The sequence below is a fragment of the Camelus ferus genome, chromosome 10, assembly GCF_009834535.1.
Source record: "Camelus ferus isolate YT-003-E chromosome 10, BCGSAC_Cfer_1.0, whole genome shotgun sequence".
Classification (NCBI taxonomy): Eukaryota; Metazoa; Chordata; class Mammalia; order Artiodactyla; family Camelidae; genus Camelus; species Camelus ferus.
The window spans coordinates 66,116,176-66,136,127 of NC_045705.1; the positions used below are offsets into that span (position 1 = coordinate 66,116,176).

Consider the following 19,952-nt stretch of genomic DNA (forward strand, 5'->3'; position numbering starts at 1 on the left):
TTAATTTTTTTCTTTTGTTACTTGTGCTTTTGGTATCATATCTAATAAATCATTGCCTAATCCAAGGTCATTCCTGTGGGTTTTTATTTTCTAAGAGTTTTAGCTCTTACATTGAAATTTGATTCATTTTGAGTTAATTTTTGTATGCGGTGGGAAATAAGGGTCCAACTTCTTTCTTTTGCGTATGGAAACCCAGTTGTTTCAGCATCGTTTGTTGAAAAGACTCTTCCCACTGAGTGGTCTTGGCACCCTTGTCTAAAATCAATTGACCATAAATGTAAGGGCTCCTATTTCTGGATTCTCAATTCTAGTCCATTGATCTCTATGTCTATCCTAATGCTAGTACCACAGTCTTGATTATATGGTAGCTCTGTACTAAGTTTTAAAATTAGAAAATGTAACTTGTCTATCTTTGTTCTTCTTTTTCAAGATTCTTTGGCTGTTCTGGGTCCCTTGACTTTCTCCGTAAATTTTAGGATCAGCTTGTCAACTTCAGCAAAAGGCAGCTGAGATTTTGATAGGATTGAGATAAATCAGATCTTTTCTCCTGGTTATTAACCAGATTTTCCTCCTTCTTTGTATGTATATTAATTTTTTATTAGATGCCAAACATTGTGAATTTTATGTTACTGGTCTGGATTTTATTGAATTCCTTTAAAGAGTGTTGGACTTTTCCTGGCAATTTGGTTGTGGATTAGTTTGATAATTTCAAGATTTGTTACAAGCTCTTTTATGGTGGGTCTAGAATAGCCTTCAGTAAGGGCTGATTTAAGCCCTCTTCTTAGGCATGGAACCCCTTTTGGTTTCTCTACTGAATTTTCTGTGTATTCTAATGAGATTTCTCTACTCTGACTAGACAGAATCTTCTTATCAAGATTTCTAGTCCTGTGTGAGCTTTGGGAATTATTGGTCTTACATCTCTTGAATGATGTTCTGGTCCAGCCTTGTGGAGTTTCACCCTATGTCAGGCACAGATTGGTGTTCCTCTTACAGCTTATGGGGACCCCTATGCAGCATTTGGGGTTCCTTCTGTATATTGGTTCCTACTCTTATTCTACCCCACAAATTCTAGCTGCCCTTTGCCTCTCCAGGCTCTGGTTTCTGTCTCCTTAACTCCATGAGACTGGTGAACCTCCCTGCACTGCAGTAGGGCAGGTGCCTCTAGGCAGATGGCAGATGTAGATGACCCCAGCGATGGTAGGGCTCACATCATCTGCTTCCCTTTTCTCAGAGACTTCAGTCTTGTGCCACCAATTTTATAACATCTGAAAGTATTTATTTCTTATACTTTGCCCAGGTTCTTAGTTGTTTATGTCAAAAGGATCATTTCAGTCCACCTTACTTGCTCATGGCCAGAATCAGAAGTCTTTCTCTGTCCTCTGAACTCCCCAAAACTTTGCCTGTCCCTCTTCCAAAGTTCTTCCCATGCTCTGATCTGGATTGTAATCGTGTGTGCATGTTTTACCTCCCCCACTGGACTGTGACCATCTCAAGGGCAGGGGGGTTATCTTATTTGTAGCTGCATCTACAGGGTGTCTCACAGTGCCTGGCACATTGTGGGCATGTGGCAGGCATGTTTTGGTCAGCCCTGCCCCTCTTCCTTCAAGACATCTGAGATCACATCCCCATCCTTTTTCAAACTGATTTAATTAATTAAAAATTTCTCCTTTTAAAAATTGAAGTATGGTTGACTTACAATATTATATTAGTTTTAAGTGTGCGACATAGTGATTTGATATTTTTATAGATTACACACCATATGAAGCTATTATGATATTATTGACTATATTCCCTGTGCTGTATGTTACATCCCTGTGACTTATTTATTTTATAACTGGCAGTTTGTACCTCTTAATCCCCTTCACCTATTTTGCCCATCTCACCCCCCAACCCCACCGGCAACCACGAGTTTGTTCTCTGTATCTGTGAATCTGTTTCTGTTTTGTTAGATTTGTTTGTTTGGTTTTGTAGATTTCACACATAAGTGAAAACATACAGTCTTTGTCTGACTTATTTCACTGAGTGTAATGCCCTCCAGGTCCATCCGTGTTGTCACAAATGGCAAGATTTCATTTTTTTATGACTAATAAGGTATTATACATATGTGTATGTGTATACACATCAAACATCTTTTTTTTTTTTTTTACATACTGAAGTATAGTCAGTTACAATGTGTCAGTTTCTGGTGTGCATCTCACACCTTTATCCATTCATGTGTCAATGGGCACTAGGTTGCTTCCTTATCTTGCTATTATAAATAATGTTGCAATGAACATAGTGGTGCATATATCTTTTTGAATTACTGTTTTCATTTTCTTTGGATAAATACCCAGGAGTGGAATTGTTGGATCATATGGTAATTCTAGTTTTAATTTTTTGAAGAACCTCCGTACTATTTTCTGTCCTTAGAGAACTGTTCCTTCCACTCCATCCAGGAGGTACCATCAGGACTGCTGATCAAAGTCCCCTCCCCACCAGGTCCCTGTGATTGGTCCAGGAATGGCCATGAGACTCGAGGCAGGACATGTCAGAATCCTTCCCTGGGTTTTTGCTACCTGGATGTGTAGGAAGTATCCTCTCTCTACTCTGGTGACAAAGGTCCAAGGACAACAAACTGATGTGGCCTGCAGCCAACATTCCCATGGAAGAGAATGAAGCCAACAGAGAGAGAGAAATGATGAAATGAGGAAGAGAGTAGGACACACACACACACACAGGGACTCAAGTCCCTTGATCCTGGCAAAATTGAGGTCAGACCCTTTTTATGATTTAGTAAAACAAGTCAATTACTTATTTTATCCTTTTTGGCTTAATTTAGTTCTGTCAAACCAAAGGGACCTAACTGGTGCAAGGCATCTCCATATATCTGCTGAATGATGGGATTAATTCTCATACCTATCTCATTCCCAATGCACATGAGGTAGCTTCCAATAAGAACAAGGAAGATAACATTTTTAAATAGAAATGGAGACTCAAGAATGTGAAAATATAATTTAAAAGAGAACATGAAGAGCAGGAACAAGAGCATAAAGATATAAATATGCAGGTCTATTATTAAATAAAGCCTGTAAAGTGTTCTGTTAATTGAATATCAAATTTGGCTCTGAGCTTCCTGGCAGCCAAAGCAAAAAGGGAGCTGTAGTAACTTCACCTTTTTTTTTCTCCAGCGATAACAGAGCCTACAAGTTCCTCAGGGGAAAGAAAATTTTTGCTAGACTTTAGCCCCAAAGGAAAAGTTTCAGATGGGGCTCTGTCAAACTTAGTTGTCAGCCTTGCCTTGACTGAGAGGCTTTTGTCAAACTGGTCACTCCCTCCTCTTTGTGGGGGTGGGTAATTAGGTTTATTTATTTATTTATTTTTAGAAGAGGTACTGGGGATCGAACCCAGGACCTCATGAATGCTAAGCATGTGCTCTACCACTTGAGCTATTCCCTCCCAACTCCCTCTTCTTTGAAACACTTTCTTCACTTGGCTTGGAGCCCTCACTCTCTGGGCTCACGTCCTCCCCTCTGGCCTTTCTTGTCTGGTATCCGTGGCTGGGTCTCCCTGTCCTCCCCTGACCTCTAAATGGTGGCAGGCCCAGGCGCAGTCTCCAAACCTCTCCTTTTCTTCCCCCTCTCTGCCTCCCTGGCCCAAGTCCTCCAGTCCCTCTCCTGGACAACAGACCCTCTTTCCACCTTGGCCCTCAAGTATAATCTCTACACCGCAGCCAGAGGGATCTTTTAAAAACATAAATCAGCTCACACACACCCCCTCTCAAAATCCTCTACTGTAATGGCAACTTTGACCAAACAAGATGCATGGGATGTAATAAGAGATCATTTTTGTCTCCCAATGTCTGTCTAAAACTCATAAGGAAACTTCTCTCTGCCCCCAAATGAAGTCGTGACTTTCTGTCTATGCCACAATTCCTCACAGTGCCAGCCAGTTCTCTGTGAGGCTCCACAGCCTTTCTGGAAGTCTCCTGTACCGTTGACCCACTGGGCTGCCATGACTTCGGGGAGTCCATCTCAAGCTCTCCAGGCGGCCTCCTTGAAGCACTTCTCCCCAGATTTGGGGTTAGAAGGCAGCCCCTCCAGCCCTAGCCCCTGAAGGGAGTGTTGGGACTCTGAATCAAATTCAACACAAAATTCCCCTTTCAGAATCCACCCTCCAACCCTTTATACTCTTGAGGTGGACCAGGGGTTTCAACAAGAGCAAAACGGGTTCTTCTAATATCCTCTCACAGTTCCCATCATGCTCAGGACAAATCCCGAGTCCCTCCCATGGCCACCAGGTCCCAGAGAAGTTTAAAATGTCAAAATATCAAAGAATATTATAAATAATTGTATGTTAGTAAAAATAAAAACAATCAAAGTGAACACCTTTCCAGAAAAAATATGAAATGTCAAAATTGGCACTAAAGTATCATAAATTTAAGTAGATCAATAACCAGTAAGGAAAATGATAACCTAAGACTCTAATGCAGAAGAACCCTGACGGAGAGCTTTTATAGGGCAGTTCCACCAGACTTTCAAGGAAAAGATGGTCCTTATACCAGTTATTCCAGAACAGGGAATGAAAAAAGGCTGCCCATTTCCTCATGTGACTCCCAAACCAGATAAGGACACTATCAGAAAAGGAAAGTATAGAGCATTTCACTCTGAACACAGATGTGAAACTATGATCTAATACAATAAAATAAATGGGTAGGGGAAGGACCTCGTAGGATGTCCAAAACACAAACTCTAATTCAAAACATTTATGGATCTGACTACACCAAAATTAAGGATTTTTGTTCCACAAAGGGCCTCCGAAATAATGTTGACAGACAGCTGGTTGCCATCTAGTAGATAAACAGCTCTTGCAAGTCAAGAAGGAAAAGCCAAGAAGCACAACAGAGAAATGGCAATGAACAGAAAGCAGCAGCTCATGGAAGGATTGATCCAAATGGCAAAAAAAAAATAATGAAAATGTGGTCAAAGAAGCCATCAGCACAATTCAATTAAAATTACAGTGAGATATTGGGAATCCAAATCTGCACTCAAGACGGATGCCCTTTGAGATCACTGTGGATATTTGGGAGTACCTTCTTCTTGGTTCTGAAGCAGGAGGTGTATTTTTTCTATATGATTTCTCAGCTTCATCCAGCATTGAGAGGGCTTCCCTCCAACAGTGTGTCCTGTCATCTCCCCCATGAGCGACACATGTCAGCTCCCTGAGGGCAAGGATTTGTGTCTGTCCTGTTGACGGCTGCTGCTCCTGCATCTAGATCAGGGCCAAGCACACGCCGGGGGCTCAGCACAGGTTCATTGAACGAATGGATGTTACAACCACGTTCCTCCACGTTGGTTTACATCTGGTGTAGGAAGTGGGGTCAAGCCATCCCAAGTCATAGCTTTCAGCCCCAAAAGGCCAGGAAATGTTCTAATGACATGGCAGCATACAGAGAAATAAGGTTTTTCTAGTCTGGAGAACTTCAGGATTATTCAAGTTCAAATCCAGACTGTGAACAAAGTGAAGTCACTAAGGATCATCTTTCAAGTAGATAATTAGAATGTGTTTCTTTCTCCCCTTGGAGGAAGCAGACACTCATTCTGAGAAAAAAGGAAAAGGGGAGAGAAATGAGAGGTGAAAGAGGGGGAAAAAGAGAGGAAGACAAGAAGGGGAAGAGACAGATAAGAGAGGAGAACATGTGACTTGATGGACAAATGCAATCTAAGAATAAAAAGTTTAAAACTTCCAGAAAAAAGAATTACAGTGAGATACCATTTTATAACCATCAGGTGACTAAAAATTCATGAGGTGAATGATACAGACGTCTGTTGAGGGTGTGGGCAGACAGAACTCTTCGTCACTGTGGCAGGCATAAGTGGTAGAGCCTCTTTCTCAAGCAATTTGAAAAGACATACACATTTGTTCCAAGACCCTGCACTCTCCATCCTTGATAAATAAGCCCAAGAAATTCTTATCCAGATGAACAAAGAGACACATACAAGGGCATTGACTGCAGCGTCCTCTGTGGAAATAGAAGTTGGGGGCAACCTGGCATCCAACCTCGGGAGAATGGATTAGTAAAAGTGTAATAGAGGCAAATTATGGAACGCTAGGCAGCAGTCAGAAGCAACAGATAGCTTCTAAATACATAGCATTCAGACAGAAGAGTAAAGAACTGAAATGAGACTGACAGAAGAATACCAGTCCTATATACTAAAGCCACAAATGCTTCAACATGATTAGATATTCCACAGATTCATTCATATTTAAGTAGGATGGGAATGGAGGTCAAAGATAAAGGAGGAAAAAAATTAACCAAAACAAGAGGGTGGCCTTGTATCCACTGATGATTTTTGTACACTGTGAAACAAGGAATCCAATCAACTCCCTGGGCCCAAACACCAGAAAAGAAATGTGCAAAGGACGTGAACAGGCAATTCACAGAGGAGGCACAAATGGCCCAGAAAGATAGGAAAATATACTAATCTCACAAATAATGAAGGGAATGCCAGTTATAACAACAAGGGCATATTTTTTCACCTATCAGGTTAACAAAGATTTTTAAAAATTGTAATACGCTTTGCTGGTGAGGGTGTAAAAAACACTGTTGATTGAAATCTATATTGACTGAGCCTTGCGGGGGAGTGATTGGGCATTATCAAAATGCAAAAGGCTTAGAGCCAGCAAGTTTGCTTATAGGAACTTATCTTGCAGAAATACCTGACATGCAAAGGCACATTTCCAAGGATGTCACTGCTGCAGTGTCCCAGGGAAGCTAGCAGAAGCTGTGTGCACGTTGGACAGGAGGAGATGGGTTTGTAGGTCATGTCAGTCATACTGTGACACCCGGTGAAGATGGTGAAGGCTGACGTGGCTCTGCATGTACCGACAGGGAAAGATAAGCATAACATACTATTAATTAAAAAATCTCATTTTTATTGAGAAATTACACAAAATCACAAGATAGTAAATGGGGAGGGTACAACTCAGTGTTAGAGGGTGTGCTTAGCATGCATGAGGTCCTGGGTTCAACCCCCAGTACCTCCATTAAAAAAGAAAGAAAGAAAGAAACCTAGTTACCTGCCGTGGACCAAAAAAATAAATCATAAGATACTAAAATTGTCCACTGTTTCAGGTCTCAGTTTTTGCATTGAAGGCCAAGTATAAATCATTAGTTCAAGGGCTCCCATGTTCCTAAGCAGGTGTCAGACCCCCTTGCAGGCAGAACAGGAGGGAGACTGAGACAGGGTGCTGTCAACCCCAGCACCTGCCACCAGGAGGGCGTGAAAGAGCGTGGGTAGAGGGACAAGGGAGAGGAGCGTGTGACAGTGGCTGGGCTTTCCTGTCTGCTCAGACTTTGAGAGGGGCTCAGAGTAGAACTTTGTTCCTGGAAATTTGGAAGGACCCAAGGGCTAGAGTCAGACTGCGCCCAGGGAAATGGAAAGGTGACAGGCCTGGACAGCCATTGCCCTCCGGGTGACAGAGCCAGGTGAGGGGGCGGCATTGGGAGTAGGCTGCACGTGATCAAGGGTGAGGCAAGCCCCCAACTTCAAGGGTCAGAAGGCCTGAGGGCGGGGGGCCAGTCCAGGGCCAGCTTGACAGGAAGTTTTTCCAAGCAAGCTCCTGGGGGCAGGGAGAGGAATAGTGCAGAGAAAGGTGTTCTGGGTGCAGGGCAGCGCCCAGTGCCAGGAGCTGCAGCTGAAGTTGGAAGCCATCAGATCCACCCCAGGAGAGGCTTTTCCCATCGCTGTCAAGGGAGCTTGGATTGAAAGTTCCTGGAGGGGTCTCTGAGGCACCCATAAAGTGCCCCAGTGAGAAAATCTCAGCATAGGTCCTGCCAGGCCCTAGGTCCCTTCCTGTCCCTATGCTCCTCCTCCCTTTCTGAGCCCCTCTCAGCGGAGATTTATTTTATACCCATGCATGTGTTTCTGTTTTTCAAAAGATGCTAGTGGACATGCCCATCAGTCATTGAAAGACTGTTGAGTTCACATCACTTTACTAACATGCTGTTACCAAGCTGGGCAGGGCTGCAGGGAAGGTGAAGAGCTTGGTTTTGGACACGTTACATTTGAGATTCCTATGAGAGAGACATCCAGGTGGAGCTGTGGAGCAGATCACTGGAGTTTGGGAGAGAGGAATCAAGTTCCAAGTTTGAGAGAGATGTCTGGGCTCCTGGTAAATTTGAGACTCATCTGTGAATAGACAGTATTTAAAACATGAGCATGGATGAGACCACCAAGAGAGTGTGGACAAAGAGTACTGCATGCTGAGTCTTCTCCTGGAAGGGGAGGAGGAGCCAGCAAAGATGGGGAAGGAGTGGCCAGAGCAGGAGGATCCACTACACCCTGAGGCAGCAACGGGGCAGCCATTGGGCATCTGGGTGGGAGCAAGTTTAGGGGGCGGTGGGGTAACAGGCCGACAGAGCGGGTTAAAGAGAGAACAGGGTGGGGAAATTGACATTGGCAAATAAAGCCAACTCTTTCAGGAGGTTTTGCAGCAAAGGGCAACAGAGAAATGGGGCGGTATTGGGGAAGGAGAAGTGGCGTCAGGAGAGAAATAAAGGCACATTTGTGCTGTTGGAAATGATTCTAAAGAGAGTGGAAATTTGCTGAGGAGAGAGGAAGTTGATTGCTGGAGCCATGGCCTTGAGCAGGCTATAAACAAACGAATATTGGTGAAGTGTTGATAAGTGGAATAGAGCAGGGGCATGCTGCTGCTTAGATAGCCTTGTCAGGTGACATTTTAGCAAAAACCTGAAGGAAGTGAGAGAGTGAGTCCTTTGGATTCTGGGGGGAGAGCATTTCAGGAAGCAGAAACAGCAAGTGCAAGGGCCCTGAGGTGGGACTGACTGGGAAGCTGAAGGTGCAATGTGGCTGTATCAGAGTGAATGAAGGGGGCAGTGGTGGGACCTGTGGGTAGATGGGGCAGATGGATCACGCAGGACCTAGTAGGCCAGGGTAAGGATTTCAGCTTTTACTCTTCAAGAGATGGAGTCTGCTAGATGGTTTTCAAGAGGCATGACAGGCTCTGGTCGTAAGAGGATCACTCTGACTGCTGAGTAGAGGATAGAATCGGGGCAGGAGCAGAAGATGGGTGCAGGGGTTCTGCAGAGACCCAGATGAGAGGCGATAGTGGTTTGGGGGAGCCTGTTAATGGTGGGGGAGGGAAGAGGTGGCTGGATTCTGCACGAAAGCGGCACCAGCAGGGTTTGCAAGTGCACGGGGTGTGGAGTATGAGAGAGATGGGGGTTCAGGATTTTGGTCTGAGCAGCGGTAAGGATGGATATGGCCTTGACTTTGACAGGACAGACAGCGAGTCTGATTTTCTACATGTCAGATTAATTGAGATGCTTACTCATCATCCATGTGAAAATGTTGATGAGCCATTGGCTGTGAGTCTGGACTTAGTGGGAGAGGTCAGGGTTGAGATATGTAAACTTGGGCAGAGCTGGAAGGTGACAGATGGCCTTTAAGTCTGCCCAACTGGATGAGCTCACTGGAAGAGTGAGTGTGACTGGAGAAGAGAAGGTCTGTACGCACCTCATGAAAATATTGACCTAAGAACCCAGAATTGCCCTCTGCTGAGAAAGAAAGCAGCCCAGAGTTTGTCCAGGAAATCAACTGGGTTGGGGTCTGGAGGGGACTTGCTGTCTGAAACTAGCACAGACTACACACGTGCCCTCCACCTGGGGCCTCCTGGGTGACATTCAGCAGAGGAGGTGGATGGGTGGGGATGGCAGCCGACCAGAAAGAATGGAGTTGACCTATTTCCAGTGGCAAAAGATCTTCACCTGGGGTATTTAGGCAGTTACACTGACTGCTCACGGCGGAGATGCTAGTGGGATGGAGTCTGTGAGCAGACGAGGGTCCACAGAAACAGAGTGCTGAGAAAAACGTGCCCCTAGGGCATCTCCTGGGATTTACTTCCAAGACTGGTCTCATTGGGGCTGCACTGTTGGCTAATTAATAACAACTCATACAGCCGTTGTGGAAATGTGCCGGGTATGTGTGTAGTAACTGATCTAATCCTTACCCTAGGAGGTATACCCTATTATAACCCTCCCCACATTGCCCATGAGGAAACAGAGGCACCAAGCAGGTACGTGACAAGTGGGGGAGCTGGGATTCGAACCCCAGAGCTTCCTCTGGGCTCTTAACCATCGTGCTCTGCTGCCTCCCAGTGACGGTCTGTTATCATTAGCAGTTTTAACAAACATTTACCAAGTTGTGTTACCTTTGTGATTTCATTTAATCTTTGTGACAAACCTCTGGGATGAGACTGTGATTCCAGTCTTGGGAAGTGACTTGCCCAATATCAAAGAGCTGGTGACAGGCCACGCCAGGCTACTTCCTCTCCAGGGCCTCCGCTCAGCACCATGTCCCTGTATGTTGGTTGGAGTGGTCAGCTCCAGGCATCCCATGCGGATTTATGAGGTCAAGGCTTTTTGGCAATGCTTAGAGGTTTGAGATAAGATTTGAATACTCTGACTTCCTCCAGAACCTCCTCCAGGCTTTGGTTTGCCTGCTGTCTTGCTCCTGGGCATAGTGTTCAACTTCTTGGCCCTTCCTGCTGTGTCTAGGTCTGGGAGTGTAAGTGGTTTGAACAAGATCTTGTGAGAGTTCAGTTTGAACCCTCCTTGGCCACAGAAGAGACTGAGGGGTGTCCAGGAGGCAGGTGGAGGGAGAGGGAAGCCTCAGGCACCACCTGGCAATCTTCATAGAATGTGAAGGCCCTTTGAGATGGAGAGTCCTGAGATCCCTTTGACAGATGGAGAAACACAGGCCAAGTGAGGGCAGAGGGCAGAGGTCAGCAGGAGTCCCATGAGTCAGGATCAGAGGCAGGACTTGGCCCTGGGTCTCTGCACTCCCAGGCCTGGACTGTTCCTCTGCATCCTGCTGAACTCCCCCCACCCCCAACCCAAGAAAGTTGGCCTCAGCTAATCTTCCTGGCCTGCTTTTTGCTGGAGCCCTTGAGACTGGCTGAGGACTGGTTGCCATAGAGATGGTGGGGTGGGCAGTTCCAAGGCTGGCAGATGGGGGTGGAGTATGGGGCAGGACACCAATATGCTGAACACCCACCAACCGCTGGTCAGGACCACATCGGGGAGACCAGGGGAAGACACACGGCTCCAGGCTCCAGGGACGGCCGTAGGTCTGCTCAAGCTTCTGTCAAGCATCCAGCAAGCTGAGCAGGTGAGGGAGGTTCTGGGGGTGGGAGGAGGACACTGCCAACTGCCCAGAGGCAGGCTGGCTCTCTGGGGTAGGGGAGGCCAGGGCTGAGAGAAGCCCTTGAGAAGCCATGAGACTGGAGCTGAGGCCCAGATGAGCGACAGGGAGGCCTGAGATGGGCAGGGACTATAGGGAGGCCTAAAGGATAGAGGATAAAGATGCCCCGGGATGTCCCAGGCTTTTAATGGAGCAATTTTGGAAACACTGCAGGAGGATCATGGTTTCAAGAAAAATAATGAGTTTTTCCCACCTTGGCTTAGCAAGTCCAGGGCCCTATGGGGCATTCAAAGGAGCTATCCAGGGCCCAAAAGCAGTACAGTGCAATGGTGACAAATCTGGGCTCTTGGGACAGACTCAACGCGTTCAGGTCCTGGCTCCACTTACTGGCTGTATGACCTTAGTCAAGTGATTTCACCTCTCTGAGCCCCAGTTTTCTCATCCGCCTGTTGGAGGTGATAGCGAGTAACTAGCTCATAGGGTCCCTGGGGAGGTGAAATGAGTTAACCCAGGAGGTGCTCAGTAAATAGCAGCTGTTGCTATTCTAATGCTGATAATTCAGGTTGATCAGTCAGTTTTGGTGGTAACAAGGGCCCTGAGGGGCCAGCCAGGGTGCTCAGAAGAGGAGGATCCCCTGGGGGAGGTGTGAGGTGGTCCAGGAGGCTGCTCAGAGCTCAGGCCTTCTCTCCTGTCTTTGCCCAGGGTAGTCTCGGGAGCAGTGATGGTGCAATTCAAGGCCAGCAGCAGAGGTCTCGGAGTGCAGGGGAGACAGCAAAGAAGGACCGGAGGCTCAGGGGCCGGAACAAGAAAGGGCAAGGCTCCGCTGAGGCTGAGGAGTAAGCAGCTGTGGGGCGGGAGGGATGCGGGGGTCAGGCCCCCTGGGGGCTGGCGCTGGAAGCTAACCCTGCCCTGCCCTCTCCCTCCTCAGTCTCCTCCCTTCTCCACCTCCGAAGCCCTCCTTCCCTTTCCAGTGGGCCTGGGAGAGTGCTACCATGGATGGCCGGGCTCCGCTTCAGCCTGGCTCCACCTCGGCCCCTGGCCACCAGGCACTGCCTGTGCCTCCAGCGGTCCAGCAGCACAAGTCCAGGCCCAAGTCCACGGCCAACCTCCCGGAGGCCCATGGCTTCTGCTGGAAGACAGAGGTGCCAAACCTGGAGAGGAGACAGTTCAGCGTCTGCAGCTGCATCCCCATCCCTCCTGGCAAGGGGAAGAGCCAAGTGCTGGAGCCGCCCGGGGAGTGTGGCCGGCAGCCACCCGGGAAGAGGTCCGGCTCGGGACTGGGGTCTGAGGAGGCCACTGAGCCAGAAGCCCCAGGTACCGAGGAGTCCGAGGAGGGGGAGCCCAGAGCCCCCCACAGACAGAGGGCTGCTTCTCGAAGAAAGGGGTGGAATTCCAGTGAGATGGCCTCAGACGAGAGTGAGCTGCAGTGCGAGGGGAGCAGCTCCAGCTCCAACAACCTGCAGGGGCCGCAGAGAAGGAAGTCAAGGGCCAAGGAACTGGAGAGGCCATGGGACCTGGAGAAGCTGCAGAGGCAGTTACAGCAGGAGTTGGACTGTGGTGAGTCGGGGGCTCCGTGCCCGGGTTCCCCACAAAGCCAGTGACCCGGGCCAGGTGTTCAGACAGGGCTGCCGGGGCTCTAGGTGCGGGGTGGGACTGCCCGATGGGCCAGGAGAGAGTGGGCGCCCTGACTCATCCCTCTGCGGACAGGCACCGAGAAGCAGCCCTGGGAGGCTTTACGGGCAGTCGTTCAGGGCTCCGGCCGCAGTAGGAAGGCCCAGGCCTTGAGAGGTGACGAGACTTTCCTGTTTGCCAACTTTCCTAACCGCACCTTCCACAAACGACAGGAGGCCACCAGGTAAAATGGAGAAGGAGGGTGGGAGTGAAGTGCAGGGAGTAGAGAAGGAGCTAGTTCCCCAAGAGACTCAGTCTTTCGTCCTCTCATTCATTCTTTCCTTTGTCCACTCACCAGTCTTTCTGATCATCCAATCATCTGTCCATCCATCCATCCATCCATCCATCCGTCTGCTTGGCCATTTATTGACACAAGCCACTTTCCATTAATTTCCCATCTTCTATCCATCCATTAATCTATTAGCTAAGTGATTACTGCAACATGTATCAGGTATCTGCTCATAGGTTCTCACGATATAAAGGTAAAAAGACTTGGTTTCTGCTCTAAGAAGCTCAAGGTCTCCTGGAAAAGACGACAGATGGGCAAAACAGCAATGATGGCAGAAGAGTTAGATCATTACTCTGCTTGGGGCTGGAACAAGAGACAGTGGGAGCAGAGGGGGAAGATGACTGGGGGTGGGGGCTGTTGGCAGTGTCAGCTGACGGACTATAATGGCCTGAATCAGGTGGCCATGTGAGTGAAGAGAGGGTGATTTATTTAAAAGGTATTTAGAGGCTGGTTCAGTGGACCTTGGTGACCTGTTAGAAGTAGTAGGTGAGAAGGCATTCAGCAATCTGACAGCACCTTATCCTGTCATCCCTGCTTGAGATCTTTCCATGCTTCCCTGGCCTTGGGACAAAGCCCGGGTTCCTTGGTCAGGAGGCTCCTGTCTCCCACACCAGCTGGTCAGAGTGACCAGAATGCCCCGGGCTCTCCCTACTCTCCCAGGACTGCCCCCAACATTCACCCAGCTGACAGATTTGTCTTTCAACTCCCAAGTCCAGTGCCCCTCCAGGAAGCTCTCCTCTGTGCTCACCTCCCTCAGAGGTCCTGCCAGATCATATTGCACTGGGGTGCTGGGCTGTATATCCACCCCTATAAACAGACTGAGGGTTCCCCAAGGGAAGGTGGTAGATCTTTTTGATCATAGCCCCTCCCCTTGCCCTAACAGGACCCAGCACATAGTTGGTGCTCAATGAATATAGGCTGAGTGAATGTCTGCATCTAGCCCTTTGTCTATCTGTCCATCTTTTAACCGTGATTCAATTATGTGTGAACTCCCCAATATAGAGTTTCTGTCTATGTCAGGCGCTGTTGTAGGTGCTGGGGATACATTGGTGGTGAAGGAGACAGACAAGGCTTCCTGATCTCATGAGGGTTACATTCTACTTGGGAAGAAGGATAATTAATAAAGAAATGAACGAGATAGCTAGAGATGGACAATCCCTGGGAGGTAGATGGGGTGCTGAGGTCTCCCTTTCCATGACCTTTGAGCAAAGACTGATGGACAAGAAGGAGCTGGTCTTGAGATCTGGGGGAAGAATGTTCCAGGTGGATCGAGGTGCTGTCTCTTCAACCATCCACACCAATCATCCATCCCTTCATCCACCCGTAGATCCCACGACCATTTGTTTCTCTTGCCTATCCATTCATCCATCTGTTTGTCCCTCAAACCAAGAGGCATTATCCCAGCTCCTACCTGACAAGGGGGTCACAGAGATGATCTGGCCTCTCCCTTCAAGGAGGCGATATAAGTGGTGATACAGGTGAGGTCCTGGATGTGTGCACTGAGCTCCACAAGGCTGAGGACGTTCCAAGCTGGGGCACACCGCTGCCTGGGGTAGGCAGGAGACTTCCAGGAAGAGTAGAGAAAGGTCTTGAGGTATGCTGGAGGGCTGAGTCCCCACAGGCAGCCCCCATCCTGTCTGACTTCCGTGACAAACCCCATTCCCCAGGATCCTGGCTCTTGGGGCTGCAGCAAGCCCTCCCTTCATGTCCCCACATTCCCCTCCCTGCCCCTGGCCCTCCACGAGGTTCCTGCACCCTGCAAAAGTCTCCCATCCCTCTTCCTCTCCTCTCCCCACTCAAGAAGCCTGCTGTGGGCCTGGGAGCGGCAGCAGCAGGAGGAGCGGCAGCAGGCCGAGCTGCGGAGGGCCCGGGAGCAGCAGGTGCAGCAGCAGGTGGCTCGCTGCCTGGCAGTCTATGCACCCAGAGGGAGCCGGGGGCCGGGGGCTGCCCAGCGCAAGCTGGAGGAGCTGAGGTAGGAAGCCCGGGGCTGCAGGGAGCCTGGTGGAGAGAGGGCAGGGAGGCAGTGCCAGGTGTCAGATTGAAGGACCAAGGAGACCCCGCCCTCACCTTCCCACAGTGCTGCCGGCCCAGAGGCAGGCAGGCCAGACTACCTTACAGATGGAGACACTGAGGCACGGAGGAGAAGGGGCAGGGCTAAGGTCATTCATAATAATAACAATCCCTGCAGCTGTCAAGGCTTAAGGTTGAAATGCTCTACAGGCATTACCACACTTTCAAATCTTACTTTTCTGATTTCAAAGGCCAGGCGTGCTTACTGTAAAAATTCAGATATTACAGAAACAGTCCACAGAGAGTGTGAATATTGCCTAGGATCGCGCTCCTGGAGGCAGCCATGTTCACAGACAGGTGAAGAGTCATCCGTTTCATTTGCTTCCTATATTTTGATCATTAAAAAAAAAGCAAACTCATATTTAAAAGCAAATCTTTTATAGACTCACAAGAGGTGCATGAATTAGGTATTATCACCACTCCCACCATTTTATAGATGAGGAAATGCAGGCTCAGAGAACTTAAAGAATCTGTCAAAGGTCACAGGTGAGGGGCAAAGCTGGAATTCCAACCCAGGCAGCCAGGCAGCCACCGTGCTATGCTGCCTCAGAGTGCTCAAATACCCAACCTTCAGATAAAGTGCACCAGCATCTTCCCCCAAGCTAGTGAAACAGGTAAATAAAATATGATCACTGACGCCACGGACACTGAGCACCTACTGGGTGCAGATGGCACCAAGGCAGCCCTTTCATCTGCAGAGAAGCACTTGGTCAAAGCAGCCAAGAGACAAGAGGGTTCCTGCCCTGCAGTGAGGCCACTGAGGACTCAGTGGGGTTCTGATCGTCTGCTCTCTGAGGCTCAGCCTTAGCACCCTCAACTTTGCAGATGAGGAAACCAAGGTTTGAGAGGTCAAGTGTGTTTAAAGGAATCCTAGGTCAGTGACCAGAAAGATGCCTTCTCCCTGCTGGATCTCAAGTCCATTGTTTTTTCACAAGGCAGGAAGTGTAGGGTCAGACTCCAGATGTCAGCGAGAGGAGTGTTTCCAACACACTCCTTTCATTTTCTACTTGGGAGCAGATATTTCCCACGGGGGTCCCTCAGCCCTTCCAGCGTGTGAACTCTGCTCTGTTTGAGCTGCACTGGAGACTCTTCCCTGCCCACGAGGGCGGGCACAAAAAAGATCGCCCTGTGATAGGGAGGCAATGTGCCTGCCTTTTATTCAGGGATAATGGACAAGGCTGACATCCACAGATACTGCTTCCTTTCTCGCCTGGGTTCCAAGACACGGGCTTCCTCTCAATTCTAACAGAAATAGCATCTAAAACCAAGCAGGAAAAATGTGCATGACCTCACGGCAAGCCAGAGACTGAATGCAGCTCATGTTTCCCCCTCCCCCTACTCGTATCTGCTGGAAATTCCCTCTGGAACAGTGAAGGCTCCTTTTTGCAGTGACTTCTGTTCATTTTCAAGTCCATCTTTTTCTTTATTTTTTTAAAAAAAATTTTTGACTGAGGGAGGTAATTAGGTTTATTTATTTATTTAATGGAGGTACTGGGGATTGAACCCAGGACCTCATGCCTGCTAAGCACACACTCTACCACTGAGCTATAACCACCGCCATCTTTTTCTTGAATGGAGGAAGGTTCCTTCCCTGGCACATCGATAAGAGGCCTGGCCCAGCAAGCTTGTGTGTTTTCATGGGGCCCAGCACACTTGCCAGAGTGCCCAGCACAAGTCTCGGAGTCTCGTCTGCCTCTCCCCTCCTGTCCTGTCTGGGGGTGCTGCCACCATACCCCTCGGCCTCTCTCGTGTGCTGCACAGGATGCCCAGTCCCGTGTTTGATGTGGCCAGAGGGCCCCTGCAAGGACATGCAGCTTGTTGAGGAGATTCCTGACAAGCGCACAACCTGGGTTTTTGTAAATGGGATTGTGCTTCCTCAGTGGAAACTGGATCTTTCTGGGATGTGTTCTTTTGTTTGCAACACATTTCTTTAGTTCCTCTGTCCCGTTTTCTAAGCTATCGGATTATAAGAACCACGGACAATGCTGGCAAGCTTGTCCAATCCCGGCTAGAGCACAGGGAAGAAAACTGAACCCAAGAGCCCAGAATGGGGCCTTGCCCAGAGTCACAGCCAACAGCCACAGCTCCCTCCTCAAGGGCGCAGTGTAGGCAGGTGAGGGGTGGACGTGGGGAGGGGAGAGTCTGTGCAAGCAGATGTCCTGTTGCTCAGAAGCCAGTGCTGCCCCATCCCCAGCTCCCTTGGGAGGAGCACAGCCTGCAGACTTGGGCTCAGGCCCTCACTTCCCAGCTGTGCAATCTTGAACAAGCCCCTCCACCCTCCTGAGCCTCAGGTGTGTCATGGGTAAAATGGGGCAAATAATTCCCACCCCCTCGGCCTCAGAGGAGTCCTAGCAAAGGACGGGAAGGGAACGGTTTTGCAAAGCTCGGGAAGGAGGTAGTGAGGCTGAGTAGGCTCAGGAGGGGGGATGGCTCATGTCCATGGTTAGCTGCCCAGAGGCCTGTCTCCCCACAGGCGCCAGGAGCGACAGCGCTTTGCTGAGTACCAGGCAGAGCTGCAAGGCATCCGGCACAGGGTGCAGGCCCGGCCCTACCTGTTCCAGCAGGCCATGCAGGTGAGGCGAGCACCTGGGCAAGCATGCGGCCTCCCTGAGGACAGAGCTTCTCACTGGCTGAGTGGGTAGGGAGATGAGGTGGGAGTGGATCCCCTGAGTTGGGGCCCCCAGGCTGCTGCCTACCTGGAAGCCCTGGGACCCCTGCAGTAATCAGAGCCTCACCGTGACCTGGGCAGCCCTGGTGAAGCAGGGAACCCCTCTTCTCTCTCTTCAGGTCAATGCCCGGCTTACTGTGACCCGGCGCTTCTCCCAGGTGCTGTCGGCACTGGGACTGGATGAGAAGCAGCTGCTGGCTCAGGCAGGAAAGGGGGAAACTGAGGGTACCCCCAAGAAACTCAGGTAAGGCCCAACTATAGGGAGGAAGGGCAGAGTCGCCAGCACTCTGCCCCACAGGGTCTCATCCAGCTGTCTTGCTGTCCTGGGAAAGACTCCATGGGCAGCCACATCGATCCACCTGGATCTGGGCTTCAGGCTTGCCCCGTCCCCTCTCTGACCTAGAGGACTCTGTCTAGCTTTAGCAGTCAGCAGGGCCTTCCCCAGGTCCTGTCCTCCACCACCCAAGGAAGGCTGGGCCAGGGTTATTTTCCCTATTTCCAAAGAGGAAACTAAGGACCTGAGGGGTAGGATCTTGCCCAAGGCCTTAGGATGAATAAGCAGCAGAGCCAGTCTGGGAACCTACAGCCACCTGAGCGGCCACACACCAAGCCCCCATCATGGCTGGTGCCATACTGGTCACTTCACACATGGTAGTGCAGAGCAGGGGTTACGAGGCTCAGGAGGAAAAGTCACTTGCCAAGGGTCACACAGCATAGGAGCCAGATTTGAACCCACGACGTCAGTGATGTTGGCGTTTCCCTTCCTACAGCCCAGGTCTCCTTGGGCATGGGGGCAGGGGTGGGTGGGGAGCTGCATAGCCCAGTGGCCTCTATCTGTGTCTTCATCTTCAAGGGAGCCATGGGTCAGTGGGGGCAAGAATGGTGCACTCTTCTCAGAGCCCCCTAAAGACAGAACCCACCAGCAGCCAGCCGGACAGGCACTCCACCCAAAGCCCAGACCCAGAGCCCAGTCCAAGAGATAAAAATTAAATGCTTTGTGGAAAATACAGTGTGGGATTTCTGGTGTGGTGGGAAGAGGCTGTGATGCGGGTTGGGAGTAGGCGGTGGCAGGTGTGTAGGCAGCACGCTTAGCTTGTCCCCACATCCCCCAAGAACTTTGGCTGTTCTGGCTGCCCCCTCCCAGCACACAAGGCCCTGCCTCTGTTCCTGAAGAGGGGGCATCTCTAAGAGCAACAGCTGCAACTCCTCCTAGAAATGCTGGGTCCTAGAAATTCAAGTTTATAGGACAGAATGGCTTCTGCCTTTGGGAATTCCCAGTCCTGCGTGGGAGGGGGACAAACCTTTAAATGGGTGCCTGATCACACTATAACAGATGGGCTGCTAGATCGAGCAACTCTGAGGTGGGGGTGTCAGGAGGGATTGTGTAAACTGAGCTTCTAATGTTAAGTAACTTCTAGTTAGAGCCCGTCTCCTCAAGGATGAAAAAAAAAAGCAGCTCACACACACGGATGTGCCAGATTTTGCATTCAATTTCAAGGGGTTCACAGACACGCAGAAGCTCAGCTGGAGCTCCTTAGCAGTTTACAGAGCGCAGGTTAAAAAATCCAATCCAGGGAACATGGGAAGTCACCGTTTGCTGGCAGTACTAGTAGGGTTTGGGAGGAGGCCGGGATGTGGAGCTGGGAGTCTCAGGGAAAGACATGCTACGTCGTCCAACACCTGATGAAGCCAGGACCGCAGGGAGTCCACTAGGAGGGAGCCTATTGGAGCGGTGGGCGCTGCCCACACAAAGTCAATCAGGCAGCGAGCTTCCGGTGGCTGAGGGTGTGCAGGCGGAGGGAGGCTAGAAGGGGCTTCCACCTCCGGGGATGCTGGCTTAGGTGGCCCCTAGGTCCTTAAAGCTCTTATCATGCGGTCTTTCCCAGACCGGGGCCGCGAACCTTGAGAAGCACATGCTCAATTGGACCACCTGCTCAAAGACGGCCACCCTGCCCGAGGCGGCCGCGAATGCGCAGTCGGGCTCCGATCCCGGCCTTCCCATGAGCCTTTGGGGCCGCCTCCGAAGCAAACGACGGAAGCAGCCTCTCTTGGT

The 19,952-nt window shown here is 49.7% G+C and overlaps 1 protein-coding gene across 3 annotated transcripts; it reads left to right on the forward strand.

The window, feature by feature from the left end:
• The first annotated feature begins 10,308 nt into the window (after positions 1 to 10,308).
• TSGA10IP (testis specific 10 interacting protein) lies at positions 10,309 to 19,937 on the forward strand. 3 transcript variants are annotated; one of them, XM_032489868.1, is made up of 8 exons: positions 10,309 to 11,168; positions 11,904 to 12,037; positions 12,130 to 12,758; positions 12,909 to 13,056; positions 14,963 to 15,133; positions 17,705 to 17,804; positions 18,019 to 18,143; positions 19,786 to 19,937. In XM_032489868.1, exons 1-8 carry the CDS (start codon positions 11,022 to 11,024, stop codon positions 19,901 to 19,903), a joined length of 1,572 nt encoding a protein of 523 aa, XP_032345759.1. In that variant the 5' UTR covers positions 10,309 to 11,021; the 3' UTR covers positions 19,904 to 19,937. The 3 variants fall into 3 exon arrangements, with proteins under 3 accessions (XP_032345759.1, XP_014410366.1, XP_032345760.1); XM_014554880.2 differs by lacking the exon at positions 19,786 to 19,937 and adding an exon at positions 18,753 to 18,904; XM_032489869.1 differs by lacking the exons at positions 14,963 to 15,133; positions 19,786 to 19,937 and adding an exon at positions 18,753 to 18,904.
• The last annotated feature ends 15 nt before the right edge of the window (positions 19,938 to 19,952 follow it).